Genomic DNA, 20,272 nt, shown 5'->3' with positions numbered 1-20,272 from the left:
TATCTGAAGTTCAGCCATTTCCTCAGGCAGTAGCATTGTTTTCATGCCTGGTATTTCACCCCGTTGAAATCCCCTCTGCTCCCCACCTGGAGCGCTGTGTCCAGCTGTGGGCCTCCAAAATGAGAATGAAGTGAACCTTTGGAGCAAATTCAGAGGAGGCCACAATGATCAGAGGGCTGGAGCGCCTCTCCTATGAGGAAGGGCTGAGAGAGTTGGAGGTGTTCTGCCTGGAGAAGAGAAGGCTCCAAGGGAGACCTTAGGGCATCTTCCAGTACCCAAGGAGGCCTACAGAGAGTTGGAGAGGAACTTCTTGCAAGGCCAAGGAGGGATGAGACAAGAGGTTAATAGGCTCAAACTAAAAGAGAGCAGGTTTAGATCAGATATTAGGAATAAATTCTTTACTGTGAGGGTGGTGAGGTAGTGGAACTGTTTGCCCATAGAAGTTGTGGCTGCTCCATTCCTGGAAGTGTTCAAGGCTTTGAACTACCTGTTCTAGGGGAAAATATCCCTGCTAATGGCAGAGGGTTTGGAACTAGATCATCTTTAACATCCCTTTCAATCCAAACCTTTATATATTTCTATAAATACACACAATACTGAAGAAACTTGCTATTCAAGACCTCTTTCTGCTCCTCATTAACTTAAAGGAATAACTTTCTCTGACTTTTAAGGGAGCAGGGTCTGGCCCTGCAATAGAATTCAAACATAAAACCTCGTGCCTTCCTGACAGCTGTGTGCCTTCTGTGAGGGAGGCCAAAACCCAGCAACAAATACAGCTTGCTTTAGCTGCTTCAAAGTGAGAGAGCAGCAAGGGGAAAACATTTATAAATGCCAGTACTGGCAAGGAGAGCAGGGAGATGTTGGTCTGTTGCTTTCAAGGATGAGCAACTACTGTGTGTTCAGGAATTCTGCTTTTTGTTATTGAGCTTCTGAACTTCTCATTTGTATGCTATAGAAAAAATGAACGTATCCTTAAGACTGACCAGAAAAGTTGCAGATCTTTTTGTTTAATGTTCCTAGGGGTTATTTGGCATATAACTACTGTGTCACAGACCCTTTCAGCCTAAGATTAAAGGAAAAACAGCTGATTCTGTTTATAGGAACCTTCAGATCTCTACTAGATTTTATGTGGATATGGTTGTGAAACTTGTTTTAAAATTATTTCTTTATGTTTAATTTTATTTTTCAGGGGTTTCGAATGCCAGAAGAGATCATTCCAGTTGTATTTTCTTATGAAGTATCTATGGCTACAAATAATGTGGCAGTACTTTTAGTAAGAGTTTCTAATTTCTAAGTCTATTATTAAAGTGTTGGAAAGTGTGTTTGCTATGATAGCATCAGTAACACATTTTAGTACCTAATGATTTTATTTTGATATTTTAATCAGTTTTTTAAGAAATATTAATATTTGTATCTTGTCTTTTGTGTGGCCAGGCAGACCCTGCTTAAAATTCATAATGGCATTGTAGTGTAGTATGTGGGGTTTATAATGAGCTGACATATCCACTTGCTGGAAAATTGCTCTGACAAGAGTATTCTACTTGAGATATCTATCATGCTAACACATGCTAACATGTCCTAAATAAAAAATGAAATTTTTTCAAGACCTCATTCCAACACCTCCTTCTCATGTTAAATGTACAACTACAAATACTATATTTCAGACTTTTTAATGACTTTGCACTATTTATTTATTTATGTTAAACCATGCCTTTTAAACATTTATTGTCTCACATAAGATAATAATGTATTTTTTCTCATTCACTAATCCCTAACATTTAAAATAGTTTCTCTGTGTTTGTTTGTGAAGTTGAACACTTTTCCTGAGGATGTTTTAGGAAAGAAAATAAAACACACCCAACTTAAAAGTTCAGTACACATTAGATTCTCAGTAGTATATGTAATTTGTTCTCTATACAGTTGTGATGTACAACAAACCATTCAAGATTGGAGTCTCCAGTTTAAATACCATTTTAATTTTGCTTACATCACATTTTACTGTTGCTACATAAAACCATTAAGAGCATGTACTCTGAGAATTACACAACACCAGCCTTGTAATCTCCTGTAAGTTGTATTTACCAACCATAGTCTCTATAAATGTGTGTATACGCTTACACAAACATATATGTAGTTTATTCTAAAAGATTTCTTATTAATAGCAGTGCACAGCAGAGGTCCATATAGAACATCTTATGCTGTTAAGAATATGCATCTTATGCTGTTAAGAATAATATAATGCAGTATGTTTTATAGGATGATATCTTAGCATGTGACCCCTGGTATGGTAGTTCTTTACCGCCTTAAAGTACCTTACTTATCTTCCAAAGGATTTTCTTATTTGATCATGAATCATCTCATAGACAAATCTCTTTTTAAGTACATCAAAACTCCAAGAATGCAATTCTAATTTTATTTTGGTAAACTAATTAAAATGAGAAATAAAAATAGAAAATAAGAGAATATATATATATGTAAAAATTATGTTAAATGTACTGAGCCAGTTGTTTAGATTAACTTACTCCAAAGATATCTGTAACTGACAAGGCAAGAAAAGAAAGACACCTGATGACAAAAGCTTTTAGAAAACTTTCACTGTATGAAGGCCATTGGTTATATTGATTTGGAAAATCCAGTGGTAGATGGTAGTCTGACTAAAACCACCATTTATTTGGAAAAGCTTTTCCCCCATGTTGTGTGTTAAGGTGGTATTTAAACGAGGTTTCTGTATAGTAATATGGAGCATTATATTATATTTGCAGTTAAAATGTTCCTGCTTTAGATTTTGATAATTTATGCCTTGCCTAATACCTACTGCAAATAAAAATGAATTGTTTTATTTGTTTACAGTGATTTGCAGCGATATTACTCCATGACAAGGTTACATTGACCTATCATTTCATGCATCAGCAGTTCTTCTATTGCACTGATTTGATCGCGCCTAGTGGATAAAAAAAGGAGCAATCCACCCAGTGGACTAAGTTAGAATTATAATAAATAGTGCACATTCTGAAGGGCAAAGTAGGTTAAGTATGGTACTTATTGCACTGGGCATAATTTTTGTGATGTGTCAAAATCTAAGCTTTTTTTATTCCAACTTCTACATTCAAATTTTGTACTTTGATTTTATGTAGTTATGGAGGTCATGCTGTAGCTACAGTTGAGGAAAAATGTAGGTTTTTGTAGCTACTGCAGAGCATTTTTAGGTTAGGTACTTGTGAAAGTGCAATACATCTCTTGGAATTCACACTCCTTTCTGGATATACAATTCTAGATACTGTTGTTGCTCCTCATGCTGAAGAACTTCACCACTGTACAGTCATATAATGTCAAATAACCCTTCCTAATCATGGTTTGACATCTGCTAGACAGAGGAAAAGGGGCTGTATGGCTTACAGCTTCACTCTGTTTCTAGAGCTATCTTGTTCCAGCTTGCTCTCCTTTAATGCCAGCACTAGCTCAGTGAATCAGAAGGTGCTCTATCCTGGCTGTTGGCTGCCAGGTAAGTTTTTTAACTCCTGTTATACAAGGGGTGGGCCAAGGTGCCTGTTGTATGCAAGGGGTGAAATAAATTGTAAATCTTAAATGTTATTTTAATAGGACATACCAAATAAGAGTTTAAAATTATTCTAGAGTAAGATGTCTGGCTATTAAAAACAGAAGCTTTATTTTTTGCTTCTCTAATGACAAAGAGTAAACATTAGACACATTTTAAAAATCTCTGCATGTTTGTTCCATGTTGCTTTGTTGTGATGATCTGCTAGGACTACAGAAACAACCTGTAGTGGTGAGGATTTAGTAACTGTGGAAAAGCAAGGCCATTAAAAATTATAATCACAAATTCTAGAAAATCTTAAATGCTAAAGAGCGTAATTGTTACATTAATGTGGTTTGCTTACTGAAGAATCCCCAGAAAAATTCATTTAAGCACACCTGTAAGTTTTAGTGATCTCAGTAGGATGTAAGAGCAAACTGTGGATGCTTACATAATTGGGTAGATCATGAGCTGTATATCAGTGTTTAGCTGGATAGATGACTTATAATAGTGATGGAGACCTCAGCGAAGGAGCTCACGTCCAGACCTTGTAGGAAAGGAAACCCTGTTCAAATCCTCACTGGTTTCCTTCCTTTTTGTTTGTTGGATTTTTTTCTTTGTTTAAGACAATATGAATAAATAGTTTCAGTAACTGAAGTAAAAATGTGCTGTCCTAAGACTTCTTTAAAAGAAAAGAATGTTCTGTTTGTTCTGGTGTTCAGTGTCTGTTCAGACAAATTCTGGTGGTCTGCTGTAAAAAAAAAATACATGGTTGGTCTTTTGGGTTTTTTTGTTATTTCTTTTTCTGCTAGAGGCAGTTGTTTAAAAAGGGCAGAGACCAACAAGCTAAGCATCAGCTTGGGCCAGAATTTAATATACACCTCCTTTGTAGCAATAGATTATTCAATGGTATTTTACATTCCATTGCTTTGCATATTCATGCAGTTAATTAAGTAATTCCAAAATCTCAGGCTATCCTTACGTGGATTTGTGCTGAAACTGGTGAAAATTTTCACTACCTCAGAATTTAAGTAATACCATGAATATAAAATTAATGCTTTTTAAAGTTACCATCTATTTTGGAAGCAAACAAACAAAATGAAAAATTATGTGTTTAGGGGCCAAAAGATAAATTATTTAACAATTTTTAACTTTTATAATACTATTTGCTTTAAAATACTCATTACTTAATCAGGGAAATTGACCAAAGCATGGGGTTGAACAATTTGATAGTGTAGATTTGAAGTGAAACTTTAAAAAATTTCACCATAAGCTTCAAGTCAAAGAAACATTGGAGTTGAGGAACAAAATTCTATCAGGTGAGCCAAAATGTGAAACAACTGGTTTGAATTTGCTTTTCAGAAGTGGCAGTTCAAGCAGTACCATGGTAATATGACTTCAGTTTTGCAGCTGATCTATTACATGCTTTTTTAAGCAATTAGCACTCAATAATACAACAATTTGTCACCCAATTAATTTTGAAAGACTGGAAGTGCATGAATGAACTGTTTAACCTGTGGTTCACTTGGCACCATTGTAATTTGGATCAAATAAAACATAGTATTGGGTAAGCTACATTATGGGAACTCAACAGCTTCATGTTCTGTGACTTGTCCTTTAATCTGTTTTTATATTTCTGTTTTAACTATAGGTGAACATATAGATAAATATTACATGCCTTTGTTTTATGTAGAATGTTTAAATTCATTAAAATTAGAACCAATAGTTGAAAAAACATTTGTGAAAGTGTTTCTCCAGGGACCATTCTGTGCTCCAGCAACCACAGAAAGCATGTCAGGAGCATTAATGTGTGTGGAGTTCTGAATTGTATTTCCTTTACAACTTGGAAAACTTAAGCACTGGAGCTAAAATTCTTATAAGGCTAAGAGAAACCTATGGGCATGTCAAGTATAAACCAGGTACTCTGTGGTTTTTTATTCTTCTGATCTTGAAGTCATATATGTATATGTCCTGTTATTTCAATGCATCAGAATGCTGCTTCATTGTAAGGTTCTGCTCCTCCTGGGCAGTCACAGTGTAAGGGAAATTTCAATATAGGCAATGTACTGAGACCTAATTTCCAGAATTTCTGCACTTGTATGCATAGCAAATGCTGACTCAGATTCTGGTAATTTTGAAAAGAGGTGTATGAATTGTGGAATAATACAATAGAATCATAGGATAGTCTTAGTTTGGAGGGACCTTAAAGATCATCTAGTTCCAACCCCCCTGCCATTGGTAGGGACACCTTTCACTAGACCAGGTTGTTTAGACAGCTTTTCATTCACAGACCTAGATTTACACATGATTTTGGTTTATAGTGAGAAATGTCCATGCTACATTGTGTCAGTTATTCCTATGATTTCCTATGACAACTCCTGATGTGAAATATATTTTTATGTTTTGCTATGTTTGTGAAGCAGCACAAATTTAGAGGCCCTAAATACATGATTATCAGTGTTATAATAGTTTCTCTTTTGTCTGCCTGACTGCTGTCAATTAATTTAATAGTTGGCTTTGGTATTTTATTCTTTGATCTCTGTTGCTGTTGTTGCTTCTAAGTGACTTCAGCTGATTTGTCCTGGCTCCCTGCTCATTATCTGGTCACAAGCTCCTGCATGCATTTTTTATTAGGATGAGGAAGGGAACCTTCATTTCAACTACTGCAGCTGGTTTTTGTAGAAAAAGCAATAGAGAAGGAAGATGGATAAGAGGAGGTAGGATGGCAAAACCCAAAATACTGGCACTTTGCTATAACAAAACCAACAAAATTTGTGTTAGCTTGTGCAAAATTACAATTGCACAGCCGTTGTCTAACAGAATCTTGAAGGATGTAATTAGGGCAGTTTTCATCTTCAAAATTATTCTTCTCTGAGATTTTTGATACTGGTTTTGCTCACTTTATAGTGCATATGTGCAAGTGGTATGCAAAATAATACAAGATTTTCATGTTTTGCTATTGTGGAGATGCTCTCAGGTTTAACCTGGTGTCTGAATTTTCTATGTCTGTTTTTCTTGATTGATATGATATGATTCATTATATCATAAGTACAATCTTTATTTAAGATCTTTATCATCTTACTGCTCTTTAAAGTAATTTGTCAGCTTTCTATCCTCATCCTAAAATTATTGATGCTTTTTTGTTGTTTTTACATTGCATTGCATTGCAGCCACTTACTCAAAATTATCATATTACCCAAGAGCATGATGTTCTTCAGGTTATGAACATCCATTTCTGATCTGTGTACTTGTAAAGATTTTCATTGGTTTACATGATTTACACTTTCATGAACCATAAGAGGCAGACTTATCTCCGGGGTGGTTTTTTTCTGTTTATTTTTTCATCATACATGTTTATAGTGTATTTTGTTGTCAGCCTGCAGTTCTGATTTATGAACCAGAAAATACTAAGGCCAAGCAGTTTTTTTCCACTTCTTGAAGAAAAGGTGCTGGGTAAGTTTGAGAATCCCAACTACAAAATTTATTGTACAGACAGTCTTGCCTTTCACAATGAGAATTATTGTACTAACAGGAACTTTACTTTGTATTTTAAAAGCTAGCAATTGAGAAAAAGACTTCTATTATGACTGGGGTTTCTATGTCTTAAATATTCTGCCTTGGTCTATAAAATGTCGAAGTAAACATATTCCATTTGTTGATGTTCAATTGCAAGTACTCATTTTACAGTACATTAAGAGAGAAAGAAAACAGTCAGAAATCCTACAAATTTAGAAACAGTCTTCTAAATTCAGAACAAGTAGCCCATGTGAGTTCACATCAACTGCCTCAATCTAATATCAACTAAAGCATCAATAAAAACCTCACTTTGATAAAGCTCACCCTGCACTGAAGCAGAAGACAAATGCTGAAGAAAACTTTTCTAGCAGGAAATTTTCAGCAGAGAATATGTAAAAGTTAGTAAAGGAAATCAATTTTAAACTGTCCCTTATTCACAAAATTACTTCTGAGGGTGCTCTGAGACATTACCTGTGATCACAGCAATTGAATCGTGCCAAAATATAAGCCACATTTACTATGAAATGAATGTTAGTCTGAAGGATATTAACCTCAAGAAGTCCCTTTGAATTCTGATATATGAGAAAGAAGTAATGAGAAGGAAAGGATTGCAGATATCAGCTTAATCCATCTTTGAATACTTCCAAACCTGGTTTAGATGTGTATTTTTTTCTCTCACATTTTCACTTTAGCTAGCACTGCTCATTTGTGATCAAGGCTTTCTAGTCCTGGAGCAGTTTAGGATATAAAGATAGCTGGGGCAGGGTTCCATTGTCTTGGCACTGTGTAGCTATAGGAAACAGGAACAGCAAAGTGGCTTGGTGGCACAGTTCAGATGTTCCCCAGAAATGAATGATTTTCTGGTGACCAGCTGTGATAATTTTAGAGCTTTGTTGAGCTGTGTGTGTTTTTATGGCAGAAGCAGCACAGAAATTCATCAGTGGGGAGAGTGAAGATGATGCAGAAACAAGTGATGAAAGCAGAAATAACAAGACAAAAAATAAAACCCTAGCTGTTAAAATAGATGAAGAAAAGTCTGAAGAAAATTAGTGTGGAGATAGTATAGTATTTCATTCATGATTTTGATTCTCCAACAATCTTCAACATACACTGTTGAAGTACACTTTTTAATCATAATTATTATTAGAAATTTCAGTATTCTTTAGTAAAATTAATACCAGATCTTAGAATTTTGCAGTCCTTGCAATATTTTCAAACTTATAACTGTAAAAATTACCTTGTTTTCTAACTTGATGACACATGCAAACTTGATGTATGCAGAAGTAATTGATAAAGTGTTTTCCTGCTGGAACAACAAGTTAAATGGAAACTGTGACATAGATCATCAGGTGAGCAAAACAGTATTTTAGGAATATTGGACGTGATATATTCCTTTGTACCATTTGAACAAGGGAAAAACAGCATGATTATATAAAACTCTGTAATCTGCAAAACAATGTTGTAGTTTTGAGTGGCAGAAATGCTGCCTTAAAATAAAAACACTGCTTCCTGAAAATTCTTGTGATTTTTGTAGCCTTGACATTAATGATATAGCTCTTAAGAGTATTTTAGCTGAAAAGCCTTGCCTGACATATTTATAAAAATACATATCTTCAATTACAGTCTCTCATCTAGATTTGGAGAAAAAACAAAATTTTTCTGTTGAATAAGTGCCAATTGTAAAATTCATCAGAAAATGTACAAAACTGATAAGATTGTGACTTGTACCAATTTAATATTAATTTATTGTTAACATTTATCAAATTTATAGACTGAAATGGTATGAACTACAGTAGTAGCTGCCACTATGGTATGAAATATTCATAATCAACTGGGAAGGTTTGAATTTACACTCCTGAGGAGTTTGATCTGCATAACAGATTATAATACAGACTCCTTGAGCAAATTTACCACAAATATTTAGTTGTTTCTCTGGACACAGCTAAGCTTTAGAAAGGACAAAAGGATTGTTTTCTAGACATGGATAAGCAATAAATAACCAGCTGCTTTCCAGAGAGAAGTGGAATTAAATTGAAAGGAGTGAAAATTATCAACTTCTTTGCAGTTGTGATTCCTGAATTATTAATATTCATTTTAGTGTCCACATCATTCATCTCCTATTGTTTGCTTTTGAATTTGCATTTTTTTCTAATAGAAAACAATTTGCTGAAAAACTAAGTGAATTCATATGAATGTTTTTGCTAAGGACAGGGAGAAAACGTGGGCTGGGAGTCATTCTTCTTACTTTATAAATATGCTTATTTTTCTGGCCTGGCATTAAAACTTGAAAATGATTCAGATATGCTCTTAAGAGTCAAATTCCCCTTTAGCAGAGTATCTCAAGAATAGATCATATATATAAACTCAAGATGGTTTACATTTTATACTAATATCTTTGCCATTTTTAATGCAGACATCTATGTGGGATGTCTGCCATATGTATTACCTCAAATCAGTTGGTGTCCACATGGTGGGGACTAAGTGAACCATGTTACAATGCAGAATGAAATAGAGAAGTTAAAATATTTTTAGAAGTTTGGATATACATTGGCTGGGATTCCTGTAAAAAGGTATGCATCTAACTTGACAGATAGTGCTACTTTCTGGTTTTAAGGTGCTGAAAAAGTACTTTAAGCCATGCTACTGCAGGTAATGCTTGTACCCAACTCCTACTTTATTTACAGGGTTGTTTTTTTTTAAGATATTAATAATTTTACTGTACAAAACTTGCAGTTATATGGGTGTGGAGAACTGGACTGAGTGTAACCACATTCAGTAAAGTTAACTAATGAAAACCAAACACAGCTAACATGCTGTTCTGGGGTAGGCAGAAGAAAAGATACAATAAGAATATCTTATTTAACACATGAGTACATTAAAATTTAGTATTGCTTTTCACTGCAGAAATTCTAGGGCCTGGTATTTAGAGCTGTATAGTAACCATTTCATGCTATAATTTTAAGTGTTTATCTTTCTTTCACCTTAGTGTAAGAAAAATCTTTGTTTATCAATGATGTGTCTAAATGATATTTAATGAAGTTTATACGTCTTGGAGAAATAATGGGTTAATACTCTTATGCTTAGATAGGTGTGCCCATAAAAAGAACTTCCACGGGTTTCTTCCTGCCTTTAGCCAAAGCAATATCTCTGTGTTGTGTTATTTTCCTTTCAGTAATTCCTGATGCAGGAATAATAGGATAAACATGACAGAGAATGCTGATTAAAAACTTGTGCCTCTTAACAGGGCTTAGCTTTGCAGGGTCTGTTTCTTTGTTTAACCCCAGCATCATAAAGAGCATGGAATCATAGATTTGGAGATGAATTACTTGAACAGATCTTCCTGTGTTGCAGAAGTGCCTTTGCAGGTCTCCAGTACTTTAACTTGGTCCAAGGTACAATAGCTCGGTATCCCAGTGGCATCTCAGGTCATTCCTGGAGTCCCTGTCAACACACCAGTGTGTTCTTGTTCTTCTGTAGAGAATGCAAAGTGAAAATTAAGGATAATTGTTGGGTGTTGAATGGTTTTTGAAAGGATTTTGCATCTTCTGAGCTCAGTTAGTTAGCTGGCTGGCTGGTTGGTTGTTTAAAATATGCATTTTTAAACTGACTGTTGGCCAGAAAACATTTTAAAATAGCAGGTCAATCTGTAATGCCTTTACTTGAACAAGAATTTCTTAAATTTCTCAGGAGTTATCATTCATCCACCTGGATCCCCTGCTGTATCTTAGGAAGAGTCTATTCACTCACTAAGACAGTGATTTTTTTCAACATGTTAAAAACCAGTAACCAGAATGCAGTTCTGCTTACTGCAGCTGAAGTCTGTTGCAGCATTTTATGCAGCCTGTCTCTAGCAAGCAGTGGTTATGTTAATATCTGATGACATTTAGGGCTAATTTACACCAATACACAAGCCAGATTCCATGTCTAACATTTCAGATTCTGGAGAAGGAAATTCTGGGCTCTTTAACATTCTAGAAAAGCAATGTGTTGTTCATTCTTGCAGTTCTTCAGATCCCTAAAGCCTCTGTAATAGAATTTTCTCTGAAGGAGGAAGCCAGTGGAACATCTGTAAACTTTTCTGTATGGCATGACTAGCTTGAATGTGGATATCTACAAATCTTTCAGCATTTTTTCTAGCTCATTTTACTTTCAATGGAGCTGAGACATTTGTTTAAACGGATTAATAATCTCTGAAGAAAAAAGATGACTGTTAGAAGAATACTGAGGAGTGAAGTCCCAGGCTGGTGTTCTGTTGCTGGTGTTCTCTCTGTGGCTGGAGAGGAATGCAAATAGCATTGCTACCTGTCCTGGGGAGAACAGAGCAGTTGGAAACCAGAGTGTGATCCATTGTACTCTCCTGAATCCCTTCCCAGACAGTTCCTTTAAACCCTAGCAAACATTAAGTATCCCTTAAGATTACGAAGAGAGAAGTTATGCTTGATTCACTGCCCAGAGCAGTGCTGTGCTTTATCTCCCGTGTATTCGCTTCTAAAAACTTTGTTGTGGCTAAACTGTTAAAGATAGCCTGTCTGGAGGCTCTCAATTCAGCCAAAGAGAGAACAGAGGATTCTCCCAGTCTTCAGACCAGGGAAACTTAGAAAGAATTTAAACAATAATTATCTCTCTTTCTGTTCATGTTGTTTATAGATATGTTCTACCACAGTGTGCTATTCGTAGTTCACCAATAGTGTGAAAGGTTTTTACTTTGAGACCAATGAAGTCTCACCTTAGCAATCCTAGTTATAAAAGGACACTACTTCTTAATAATAAGCTCTCTTTTTCACCTTCTGTAACTTAAAATCATTTCATCCCATCCCTAACTCAACAACGTCAAGCGTGGCTAAGTCCTGTCTCTTGTTCTAGTGCTGAGTTGCTAATGCTGTCCCAGATGACAGCAGCTCTGTTTTTCCCAGTGGTTGTCTTCTTCAAGTGCAACTATCAGCATACCATCAACAGGAGTCAAGAGCATTAGGTAAGTGTGTGCTTGCAGAGAAATTCTGAAAGGCCAAAATAGACAAGATTTTATTACATAAATAGATTGGAATACGTGTCTGTAACAAGTCAACTCTAATCTGATTTTTCTGTCTGGGAGATGTCTTCAATTTGAATTACCTCTCTCTTAATCTGGGAAAAATGGTTTTGTCCTTAAAAATGCCCCTCAATATTTTCGTAATCTTCCATACTTGTACTGAATAGAGAAGCCTGTGTAACTAATGATTTCTTTACTTAAAGTTCATGCACACTTCTATTACCTCCAAATAGGAATCTGTTAGTTGTAAAAATGCTAATGAAATCCACTCGGAATAGGGAAGATTAACTACTCAGTCTAACAGAGAGAAGGGATTTTTTTTCTTACCTGTCCATCTGGTTTTTTCTGGTGGACAAACATGTCTTGGTAGAGAAGCACATATCACTGTACTCTTCAGAGTACAGTGTGTCTGTTGTCCATCTTTGTAGCTGTTCCTACCATCCTGTTTGTGTTTCTGTGCTTTGATTGCACTGTGTTAAAAAAATGTAAGTATTGGTGCTTTGTTTAAACTCTGTATTTCAATCAGGTGCACTTAACCTTCCATTTTGGAAACAATTTTTATTTCCATTTCTGTAATATTGTCACTAAAAAGAAACCAAAGGAAGGAAGGGTTTCAAATGCAGTGCTGCAGGAAGTTTGCTGTTTCACTAGTACTGCTGGCTACCCAGGGCACACTAACCTGACTTGTCCACCACAAAGGAAAGAGGAGGGGAAAGGGGGGGGAAAAATAAAACTAAACAAACAAAAAACAAAACACCCAAAGCAACCAACCAAAACAAAACAAAAAAATCCTAGCTAAGAGCACAACTCTAATGATCCCAAAAACTTTTGAGACTTGTAAAGCCAATACCTGAAATTCAGTTATGATTTGAGAAGTGTTTTTTTCTTAAAGTAACAGAAAAGCCCATGCTTTTTGTTTCCTGAGGATTATTTATGAAATATGCTTAATTTAAACAATTGTGTGTTAAAAAATCCCAGAAACCAGCTCTCCAAATTTGTTCTGAGATTGGAGAATCAAGCTGCACAATCTCCTGCAGCAGCATTCCTGAAAATGCTGAATGTTCTCATTGTAAACTGATGCCCTCCTCTGGGATAAAAAGACATAATTCAGTGATATGTATCAATTATAATATCATAAGGGGAAATATATCCAGGCATTAGTTGTCTTGGCTCTACAGGGTTACTGGGGAGGTGGGAAATAAATTTCCTTTCAAACACAGGGTAAAATTGCAATCTCCTAAAACTGGTACAGAGTGGACTTACTGGTGTACTGTCACTTCTGTTATTCTTTCAATTTGCAGTCGCAGTTACCTAACTTATTTTGTTTGATCCATCTAGATAAAAAAAGATTTTATTTTGTTACAGCTTGGAAGTAAGGGGATTCTTTGTTTCTTTCCATGTTTGCTTGGGGGTACTGGGACTTGGGATTTTCCACTGCTATTGTTTCAGGATGTGGGTTGTTCTTTGGGATGTTTTTCAGATGAAGCAGATCAAAATGGACAACAAGACATGCCACCATGGATCAGGAAGGGGACATCCTGAAACAAGAAGCCACAAAGTATGTAAAACAATGTGCTTCAAATTAGACTTTTCTAAATGCCCTTCATCACAGCAGTGCTGAATGTTCTGTCTGGCAGTTCATATTGAGCTGTCTTTGAAAATCAAGTGATGTACATGATCCTTAAATATGGGCCAGTTGGGTGCATCAGTACTGACTGTTCATAAACCCAAAGCTAACATATCATTCATCTTTGATTAGTTTTTGTCAAGTTACAGAGAACAGCAGAAGTTATCTGTAGAGTAGGAGTATAAATCCACAGTCTTCACCAAATTTCCATTTGTAGAATTTTCTGGACAGGGCCAAGTAATCCAAATAATCAAAGCACTAATATGTTATTTTTTCTCTTGGCATGTTCATTTTTTTTCATTACAGATATACAGGAATTTATTATCTGTATTTTTAAGTACCAAAGATGATAGCCAGAAAAGTTCTGAAAAACTTAATTTTGAACAATTTTCCAATTTTTCTATGTCAAGAGTTAATGAAATTTATTATTTAAATTATTCCATTTTATCTAAGATACCGGTAAGGTAGACATTGTTGTATACCAGGAATTGTAGGAAAAGAGATACTCGATGCAATAAATATATTTTGTAATAATGTATTGGATTACAAATTATAGCTGTATTATTAAAAAAAAAAAAAAACTCACAGGCTGCAAAGACAAAAATACATACCCTCAGGTCCAGAAACACCACAGATGTTCTCTGTACTTATTGTTGTATACAGTTTCAAAGAGTTTACCTAATCCCAGCCTACTAAAATATTTGTAATCCACACAAAATGGCAATTAAAAGGCTACACAGAGCATTCATGGAGGGAACCCCCCACAATAATAATAATAATAATAATAATAATAATAATAATAATAATAATAATAATAATCACCAGAAGTCAAATTTGTTTTCCTGCCTGCAGATAAATGCATATATAACATGACTATAGTTCAGAGTATGAAGAAATAAGATGTTATGGCACAAGGACTTTTCTCTATTTGCCTCTCCATGGTCACGTGTCTATATTGTGACCTCCTTACAGTGTAGGCAGGAGGTGCTCATCTCTCTTAAAATATTGTATGCAGCTCCAAACACAGTGACTATTCAAATCTACAGGTTGCAATACAAATAGTGGGTTTTTTCTGCTTGACAGTCATTGTTTATATGTCCACATCTATAAAAACTATATAATTATTGAGTAGTCTTTGTTGCTAAAGATATTTATTGCATCACATTCATTCCTTTGCCCACTCAGGGTATTCAAGATTCATATTTTAGCATGTGCCGTTTGTGGAGGGAGGTGAATTCAAGGAATACCCCAGGTCTGGCTTTTTAAAGTGAATTCTAACTGGTGTGCTGCTTACAAGCTTCAGCTAAGGGAATTAGCTAAGGGAATTAGCTAAGGGAATCCTACTGCCTTGCTGATACCATGCATCAATTGTTTTTCCTGTGTGTTTCACATCCTCAGTAAACATCTGGATTTAAAGCAAATCCGAAGTCTTCTGGATCCCCAGCTGCGAAGATATTCTCTCTAACCTGTGCCTGGAGTGCACTCGAGCAGTAGCCTCAAGGAGGGGACAGTCACATGCAAGGAGAAAATAGCAGATTGCTTGAGCAGCACAGCTGGAGGGGAAGACTTTGAACTCTCTCCGTGAAAGCGGCATATCTCTGAGTGCCCTAGCCTGGGCGTGTACCCCTGGCAAGGATGTTTCAAAGATTTCACTTGGTGTGGCGAGTTCTGAATGAAGCCGCTGAGCTGGAGTAGTTCGGGTTTAGGTCGAATTTTCAAGCTGGTCCGTTGCAAATGAAAATTAGCAAGCGTTTCCAGGCGTGCTGTACAGCCACGCTGTAGATGAGCGAGGGAGGGACTCGCGGAGCCCCGGGGTTTGCTGCTTTCCCCTTGCCGCCGGGGCCAGGACGAATAGATCGTGGTGAGCGCGGGCTCGGAGCAGCCGCAGCCGCGGCCGGGCGTCTGCGCAGGGCTTTGCGGAGCGTCTGGGCTTGAGATGCAGCGCCCCCCAGAGGGGGCGTGAGGCGGGGAGCGGGGCCGGGCTCGGTGGGGCCCGCTCTCGGCATCCTCCTGCACGGCAGGGAGGGAGCGAGCGCTCGGCACACCCGCCCGGGCCGTGCGAGGCTGCTGCCCGCGCCTCCCGAGCGAGCTGCTCACCGTGCCAGGGCTGCGTGGCCGGGCCGGAGCGGGTGCTGTCCGCGGTGCTGAGCGGAGAGCCGGGAGCGCCGCGCCGCCGGGCTCCTCGAGGTGCTGGAAAGAGCGTATCTCCAGCGTGCCGCGGAAGACTCGCTGACTTCATTGTCTGGCTCCTACCCCTCGCGGGCCTCAGATTCTACGAGGATGTAAATTTTTATGTTAAACCATGTCTGTTTACTCCAGACACACGCACTTCTGGAAAGCCAGAAGGAAAGGAATAAGCGTGTCGGGCATACACCCGGCCGGGTTGTGCCTCACAGTGACTGATGGCTTAGGGGTTCTTTGTGTGGTCTTTCGTTGACTCTTTGTACTGCAGTCCTGCCATGACTTCCTTTGAACGTTTGTTTACATTTATAAAGACGATTAGTTACAGTTATATTATTATTACTCACACTCTGCACTGAGCAATTGTCTTGCTCAATTGGTTGAAACCAGCTTTAAAATGATAGTCTAGATATGAGAAAAGGTCGTGTTAGCTAGGGCCATTAATATCTGTAAAGCTGTATTTAAAAACTGGCCTTTGTGCTGTCGGTGTTTTTGTTACATGTCCAGTTCCTAGAGAGTAAGTGTGCTCGACAAAGCAGTTGTCTTGGCTACTTAATGCTGTCAGTCGGATGGTTTCCTTTACCAAATGGGCTTGTAAGTTTTTGCTTTTCCCTCGAGTCCTTCAGAAAGGACACAGCCCTGCTGTTCATTGCACTGCCCGGCATCTGCTGCACAAGATGAAATTCTCTGGCTCCATCAGGCTGTTTCCCCTCCTCTCTTCTTATTACGGATTCCTCCCAGCCCCTTATGTGACATCTTTTTGAGAAGGGTTTGGTTTAGGCATCTGCGTAGCTACCGTGACATGCTTAAAAACAGCACCGCGGTCACAACCACAAAATGATGGCTAAGCATATTCGGGGTGTGGGATGGAGTAACCCAGACATGGGGTTGTCAGGGGTACGAAAAGCTTGTTGTCTTAATGTTTCTGGTTTTAGCAAAGGGATGTCTGGTATAAAATCGTAATCTAATGGCAACATTGAGGACAAGTCACAGGCATCCAGGTGTTCCCCTTCAGCGGTACCCGTGCCTCTGCCACCCTCTGGCGGGGAGGAGCGGGGCGAGCCGCGGGAACCGCGGACTGAGCCAGCGGGTCACATCAGACCCTCGGCACGGCGGAGGGGGGGACAGGGGGTGTTGCTAAGCTACAATTCACATGAACCCCGCCTGGCTTATTCGAGTCCCGCACCATGCTCAGGGGAGGGCCGGGGCGGGAGTTCGGCCGCGTCGCCTCACCGGTGCGCCGATGTGTGCGGTGCCTATTAGCACAGCTGGCGACCTCGGGTCAAGCCGGTGCTGTCTAGGGAAAACCTCTGGCTCCATCCGCACGAGGGGCTCAACGAGGGGCTCGCACGGCAGAACCGCCTGCCTGGGGTGCCGCCCCTGTCTCGGCTGGACAGCCCCACCCGCCGCAGGAGTCAGCCCCGCCGCCCCGGGGCGAAGCAGACCAGCGGCAGCAGCCGGGGCCGGTGGGCCGCCCTTCCCCGCCCCAGCGGTCCCCAGCCCCTGTGCGGAGCGGAGGCGGTGGCGGCAGTCCTGTGACTCATGCCTGCGTCGAAGCAGATCAACCGGCGATTCACGCTTTTAAAAAAGCAAATCCGAGCACTTCTGGAAAAAAAGGTCATCTCGCATTAAATTCCGCGGCGCGATTGATATTCCGACGTCGTTTCTGGCAGAGTTTATAAGCGGCGGGTCGCTCCCAGGCTAGAGTCGCCCTGCCAACCTGGACTACGGCAATAAGAGTGTCCGCTCGCCCCCTCGGTAAGTGTCCTCTAAACAGCATCCTATTTTTTTTTTTTTTTTCTTTTCAAGCGTTTGGGAACCTCTGGAGCATTTTTTCTCCCAAAAATCGGTTTTGGTCGCTGTCGTATGAATAAAGGAATAACGGGTTTTTTGATACAGCTACCGCCCTAGACATAGTGTTAACCTGTTACTTCACTTCTAGGCATTGTCTAGAAAATATCATCTGTTTATGCTGTTTTCTTTCTCGTCTTAAAGAAATTAATTACCTGTTTTCCATTGAAATAATTGATCCGTTGCGTTTACACGCGGTGTAAATCCACCCAGCAGTGGAAATGAATCGGTAGCTACCGATTTGAAAAAAGCCGCTAACAAAGAAAGCATTCTTTCGTTACCGCGACCTTCATTTTCTTTACAAGGGGAAGAAAATAAATCGCAGGTAGACGTGGGGACAAAGAGACGAGCTGGGCAGTGACCCGGCAATTCTCGATCAGCGACCCTGTATTGGTTATCGGAACGCCGTGTCCGCCAGGAAAGAGCTGAACATCTGGCGAGGAGCGAGGGCTGGTCCTACACCTTCCCTTCCCCAGACATGCCTCTGCTGCCATTTGCGCCACTAAAGCGAGCACGGGCACGGGAGATCGCTGGTTAGTGCTGGAGCAAAGAGTGGCCCCGGTTTGCTGAAACATGTGTGTGCAAATACACATGTATGTGGCGCCTGGCATTGGACCTGGGCAAAACGCACCTTTCTGGTGGCGGGGTTATATCTGTCAGTCTTTCCTGAATGCTTAGCCTGACGTGTGTTTGGTAAAGCCCAGAAGCGGGCTGTGTTTGGGATTGTAGGTCGTTTGGGCTGGTGATTTCGAAGTCCGCTTTGCACGTTGGTCTCCAATTGATGCGAGCCATATAACTGCCCTGCTCAGTGGCCACCGATATAATTGCTATAGGCTTCATGCTCTGCTAAATCCGTCATTCAGGCGCGGGGGGTAGCGCCCTGGAATCTAGCGAAGGGAAGATTTTGCTCTTCAGTCTGTCGAGGCGTTTTCCCGGTTCGGCCGGTCCTGCTGCCGCCTCGGGACCTGCGCGGCTACCGCCCGCTGGCATCTGGATGGGACTCTGGTGTGGTGCTCCAGGAGACTAGACTACTAAACCCGCCTGTTCTTCCTTCCAGCAAATTCCTTGCTGCCCACCCCTCAGAGGAATATCGAGGAAATACGAGCTCCGAGGACTGGGGCTTTTCTGAAGGGATGGCTTCCTCCGCTCCCTCGTCCTCCAACGATGCTCCGGACCCCACCCCACCTAATCTGCGACCTACAAGTAGGTTTTAATATTTTCCTCGTTTTAAGTGTTTTGGAGGCTTTCTCCATTTAGGCTCAGGAAGACCAGTTTCGAAACGAAATGATACATCTGTGAAGCCCTGTTCCGCGCCATTAAGCAAGGTGCGGAAAGTGCTTTACACAAAGAAACCATCTTCCTACTGGGAACAGGAGAGGTCGGTCCGTGGCGAGGAAAACGCTGTGAGAAAAAGCTCACCTTACTGGCCAATGCTGTCTTTATCTTACAGCCACGTTTGAGAGATAGAGACAATAAACTGACCTCCCAGATGAACAACAAAATCCGATCTTGGAAGGGGTGCGGAGAAAACGAATCAGTTGAAGGGCAAAGTTACACCAGGGTATTAAAGCAGGTGTTTCCCAGCTACATTTTATAAATGCTAATGCTGCAGCTTCTTTTCAGCCTACGCTGAAGCCTGTAATCAAGAGAAATTTGGATGCTAATTGCAGCTTTTCAAAGCGTTATATTCCTAATTGCTCTGAATTCGCCTTGAGTTATTGAGGTGTGAGTGGGAAGCAGAGGCTGCTGCAGGTGGGTAGAGAATCAGTTTATAGCCCTGCCAGGCAGTTCAGACCATCGCCTAGAGAAAAAAAAAAAAAAAAAAAAAAAAAAAAAAAAAAAAAAAAAAAAACCAACGAACAATAAGGGGCTTGATGTTACGAAGCATCAGGGACAAAGAGCGGGCAATAGTAAGAAATGAAAGGTTGTCAGGGACAGCAGAGCGGGTAATAGCTTTTACCCTGAAAGAGGTCCGAGACACGGAGCATCGGAGTCATTATTGTCATTATTCTGAAACTGGAAAAAAACGGGGAAGGGGGCGAACGGCAGCACTGGGTCTTGTTTCAGGCGCGCGTGGCAAACACTTCGACTGAGGTGTCACACACAGAAATCTAATTAATTGGCAACACGGCTAAAACAAAGATAACCGCTGGCAGCAGCATCCTCCCCTGCCCACACGGGCTCCCCGCCCCCGGCCACTGGCAGCGCCCCTGCCGAGAGGGCTCTTCCGCGCGACCGGGAGCGCCTTGGCGCTTCCCCCGCTTCCCCCTCCCCGAGAGTCAGGCCGCTGCCTCCGTGCTTGGGTGAGCTGTCTGAAACCTTCTCCCCTCACGCCCCAACGCCAGGTCAGCCACCCCCAGCCCCCGGTCGTCCTCTGGGGTCCATCGCTACCGGACTTGCGGCTGCCCCGTGCCGTGCGCGACGAACGGGAGAGGCTCGGGAGAGCCCGTGGCCGCGGCTGGCGCACCCTCCACCTCAGTCCTGGGCTTCGTTCCCCGCTTCCCGTGGGCTCAGTTGGGGCCGACCGGGGCAT

General features: G+C 40.2%; 2 protein-coding genes across 3 annotated transcripts in view; both read left to right on the top strand.

Annotated features, from left to right (window-relative positions):
- Positions 1-1,249, top strand: part of MYO3B (myosin IIIB) — a 230,947-nt gene extending 229,698 nt beyond the window's left edge. The window contains exon 39 of the mRNA XM_053947139.1: positions 1,190-1,249. The gene's annotated coding sequence lies outside the window, so the exon portion shown is untranslated. The remainder of the gene's footprint in view (positions 1-1,189) is intronic.
- A 16,137-nt stretch (positions 1,250-17,386) lies between these two features.
- The window catches only part of GAD1 (glutamate decarboxylase 1), a 32,821-nt gene continuing 29,935 nt past the window's right edge, over positions 17,387-20,272 (top strand). The window contains exons 1-2 of one of the 2 annotated variants that reach the window (XM_053947152.1): positions 17,387-17,646; positions 18,797-18,942. In XM_053947152.1, the coding sequence (XP_053803127.1) occupies positions 18,873-18,942 (70 nt within the window). In that variant the 5' untranslated portion in view covers positions 17,387-17,646; positions 18,797-18,872. Of the gene's footprint in view, positions 17,647-18,791; positions 18,943-20,272 lie in introns of those variants that run through there. The other variant, XM_053947153.1, reaches the window with a different exon arrangement.

The sequence above is a fragment of the Vidua chalybeata genome, chromosome 7, assembly GCF_026979565.1.
Source record: "Vidua chalybeata isolate OUT-0048 chromosome 7, bVidCha1 merged haplotype, whole genome shotgun sequence".
NCBI classification, from domain to species: Eukaryota; Metazoa; Chordata; class Aves; order Passeriformes; family Viduidae; genus Vidua; species Vidua chalybeata.
This window is presented reverse-complemented; position numbering and strand designations above follow the sequence as displayed.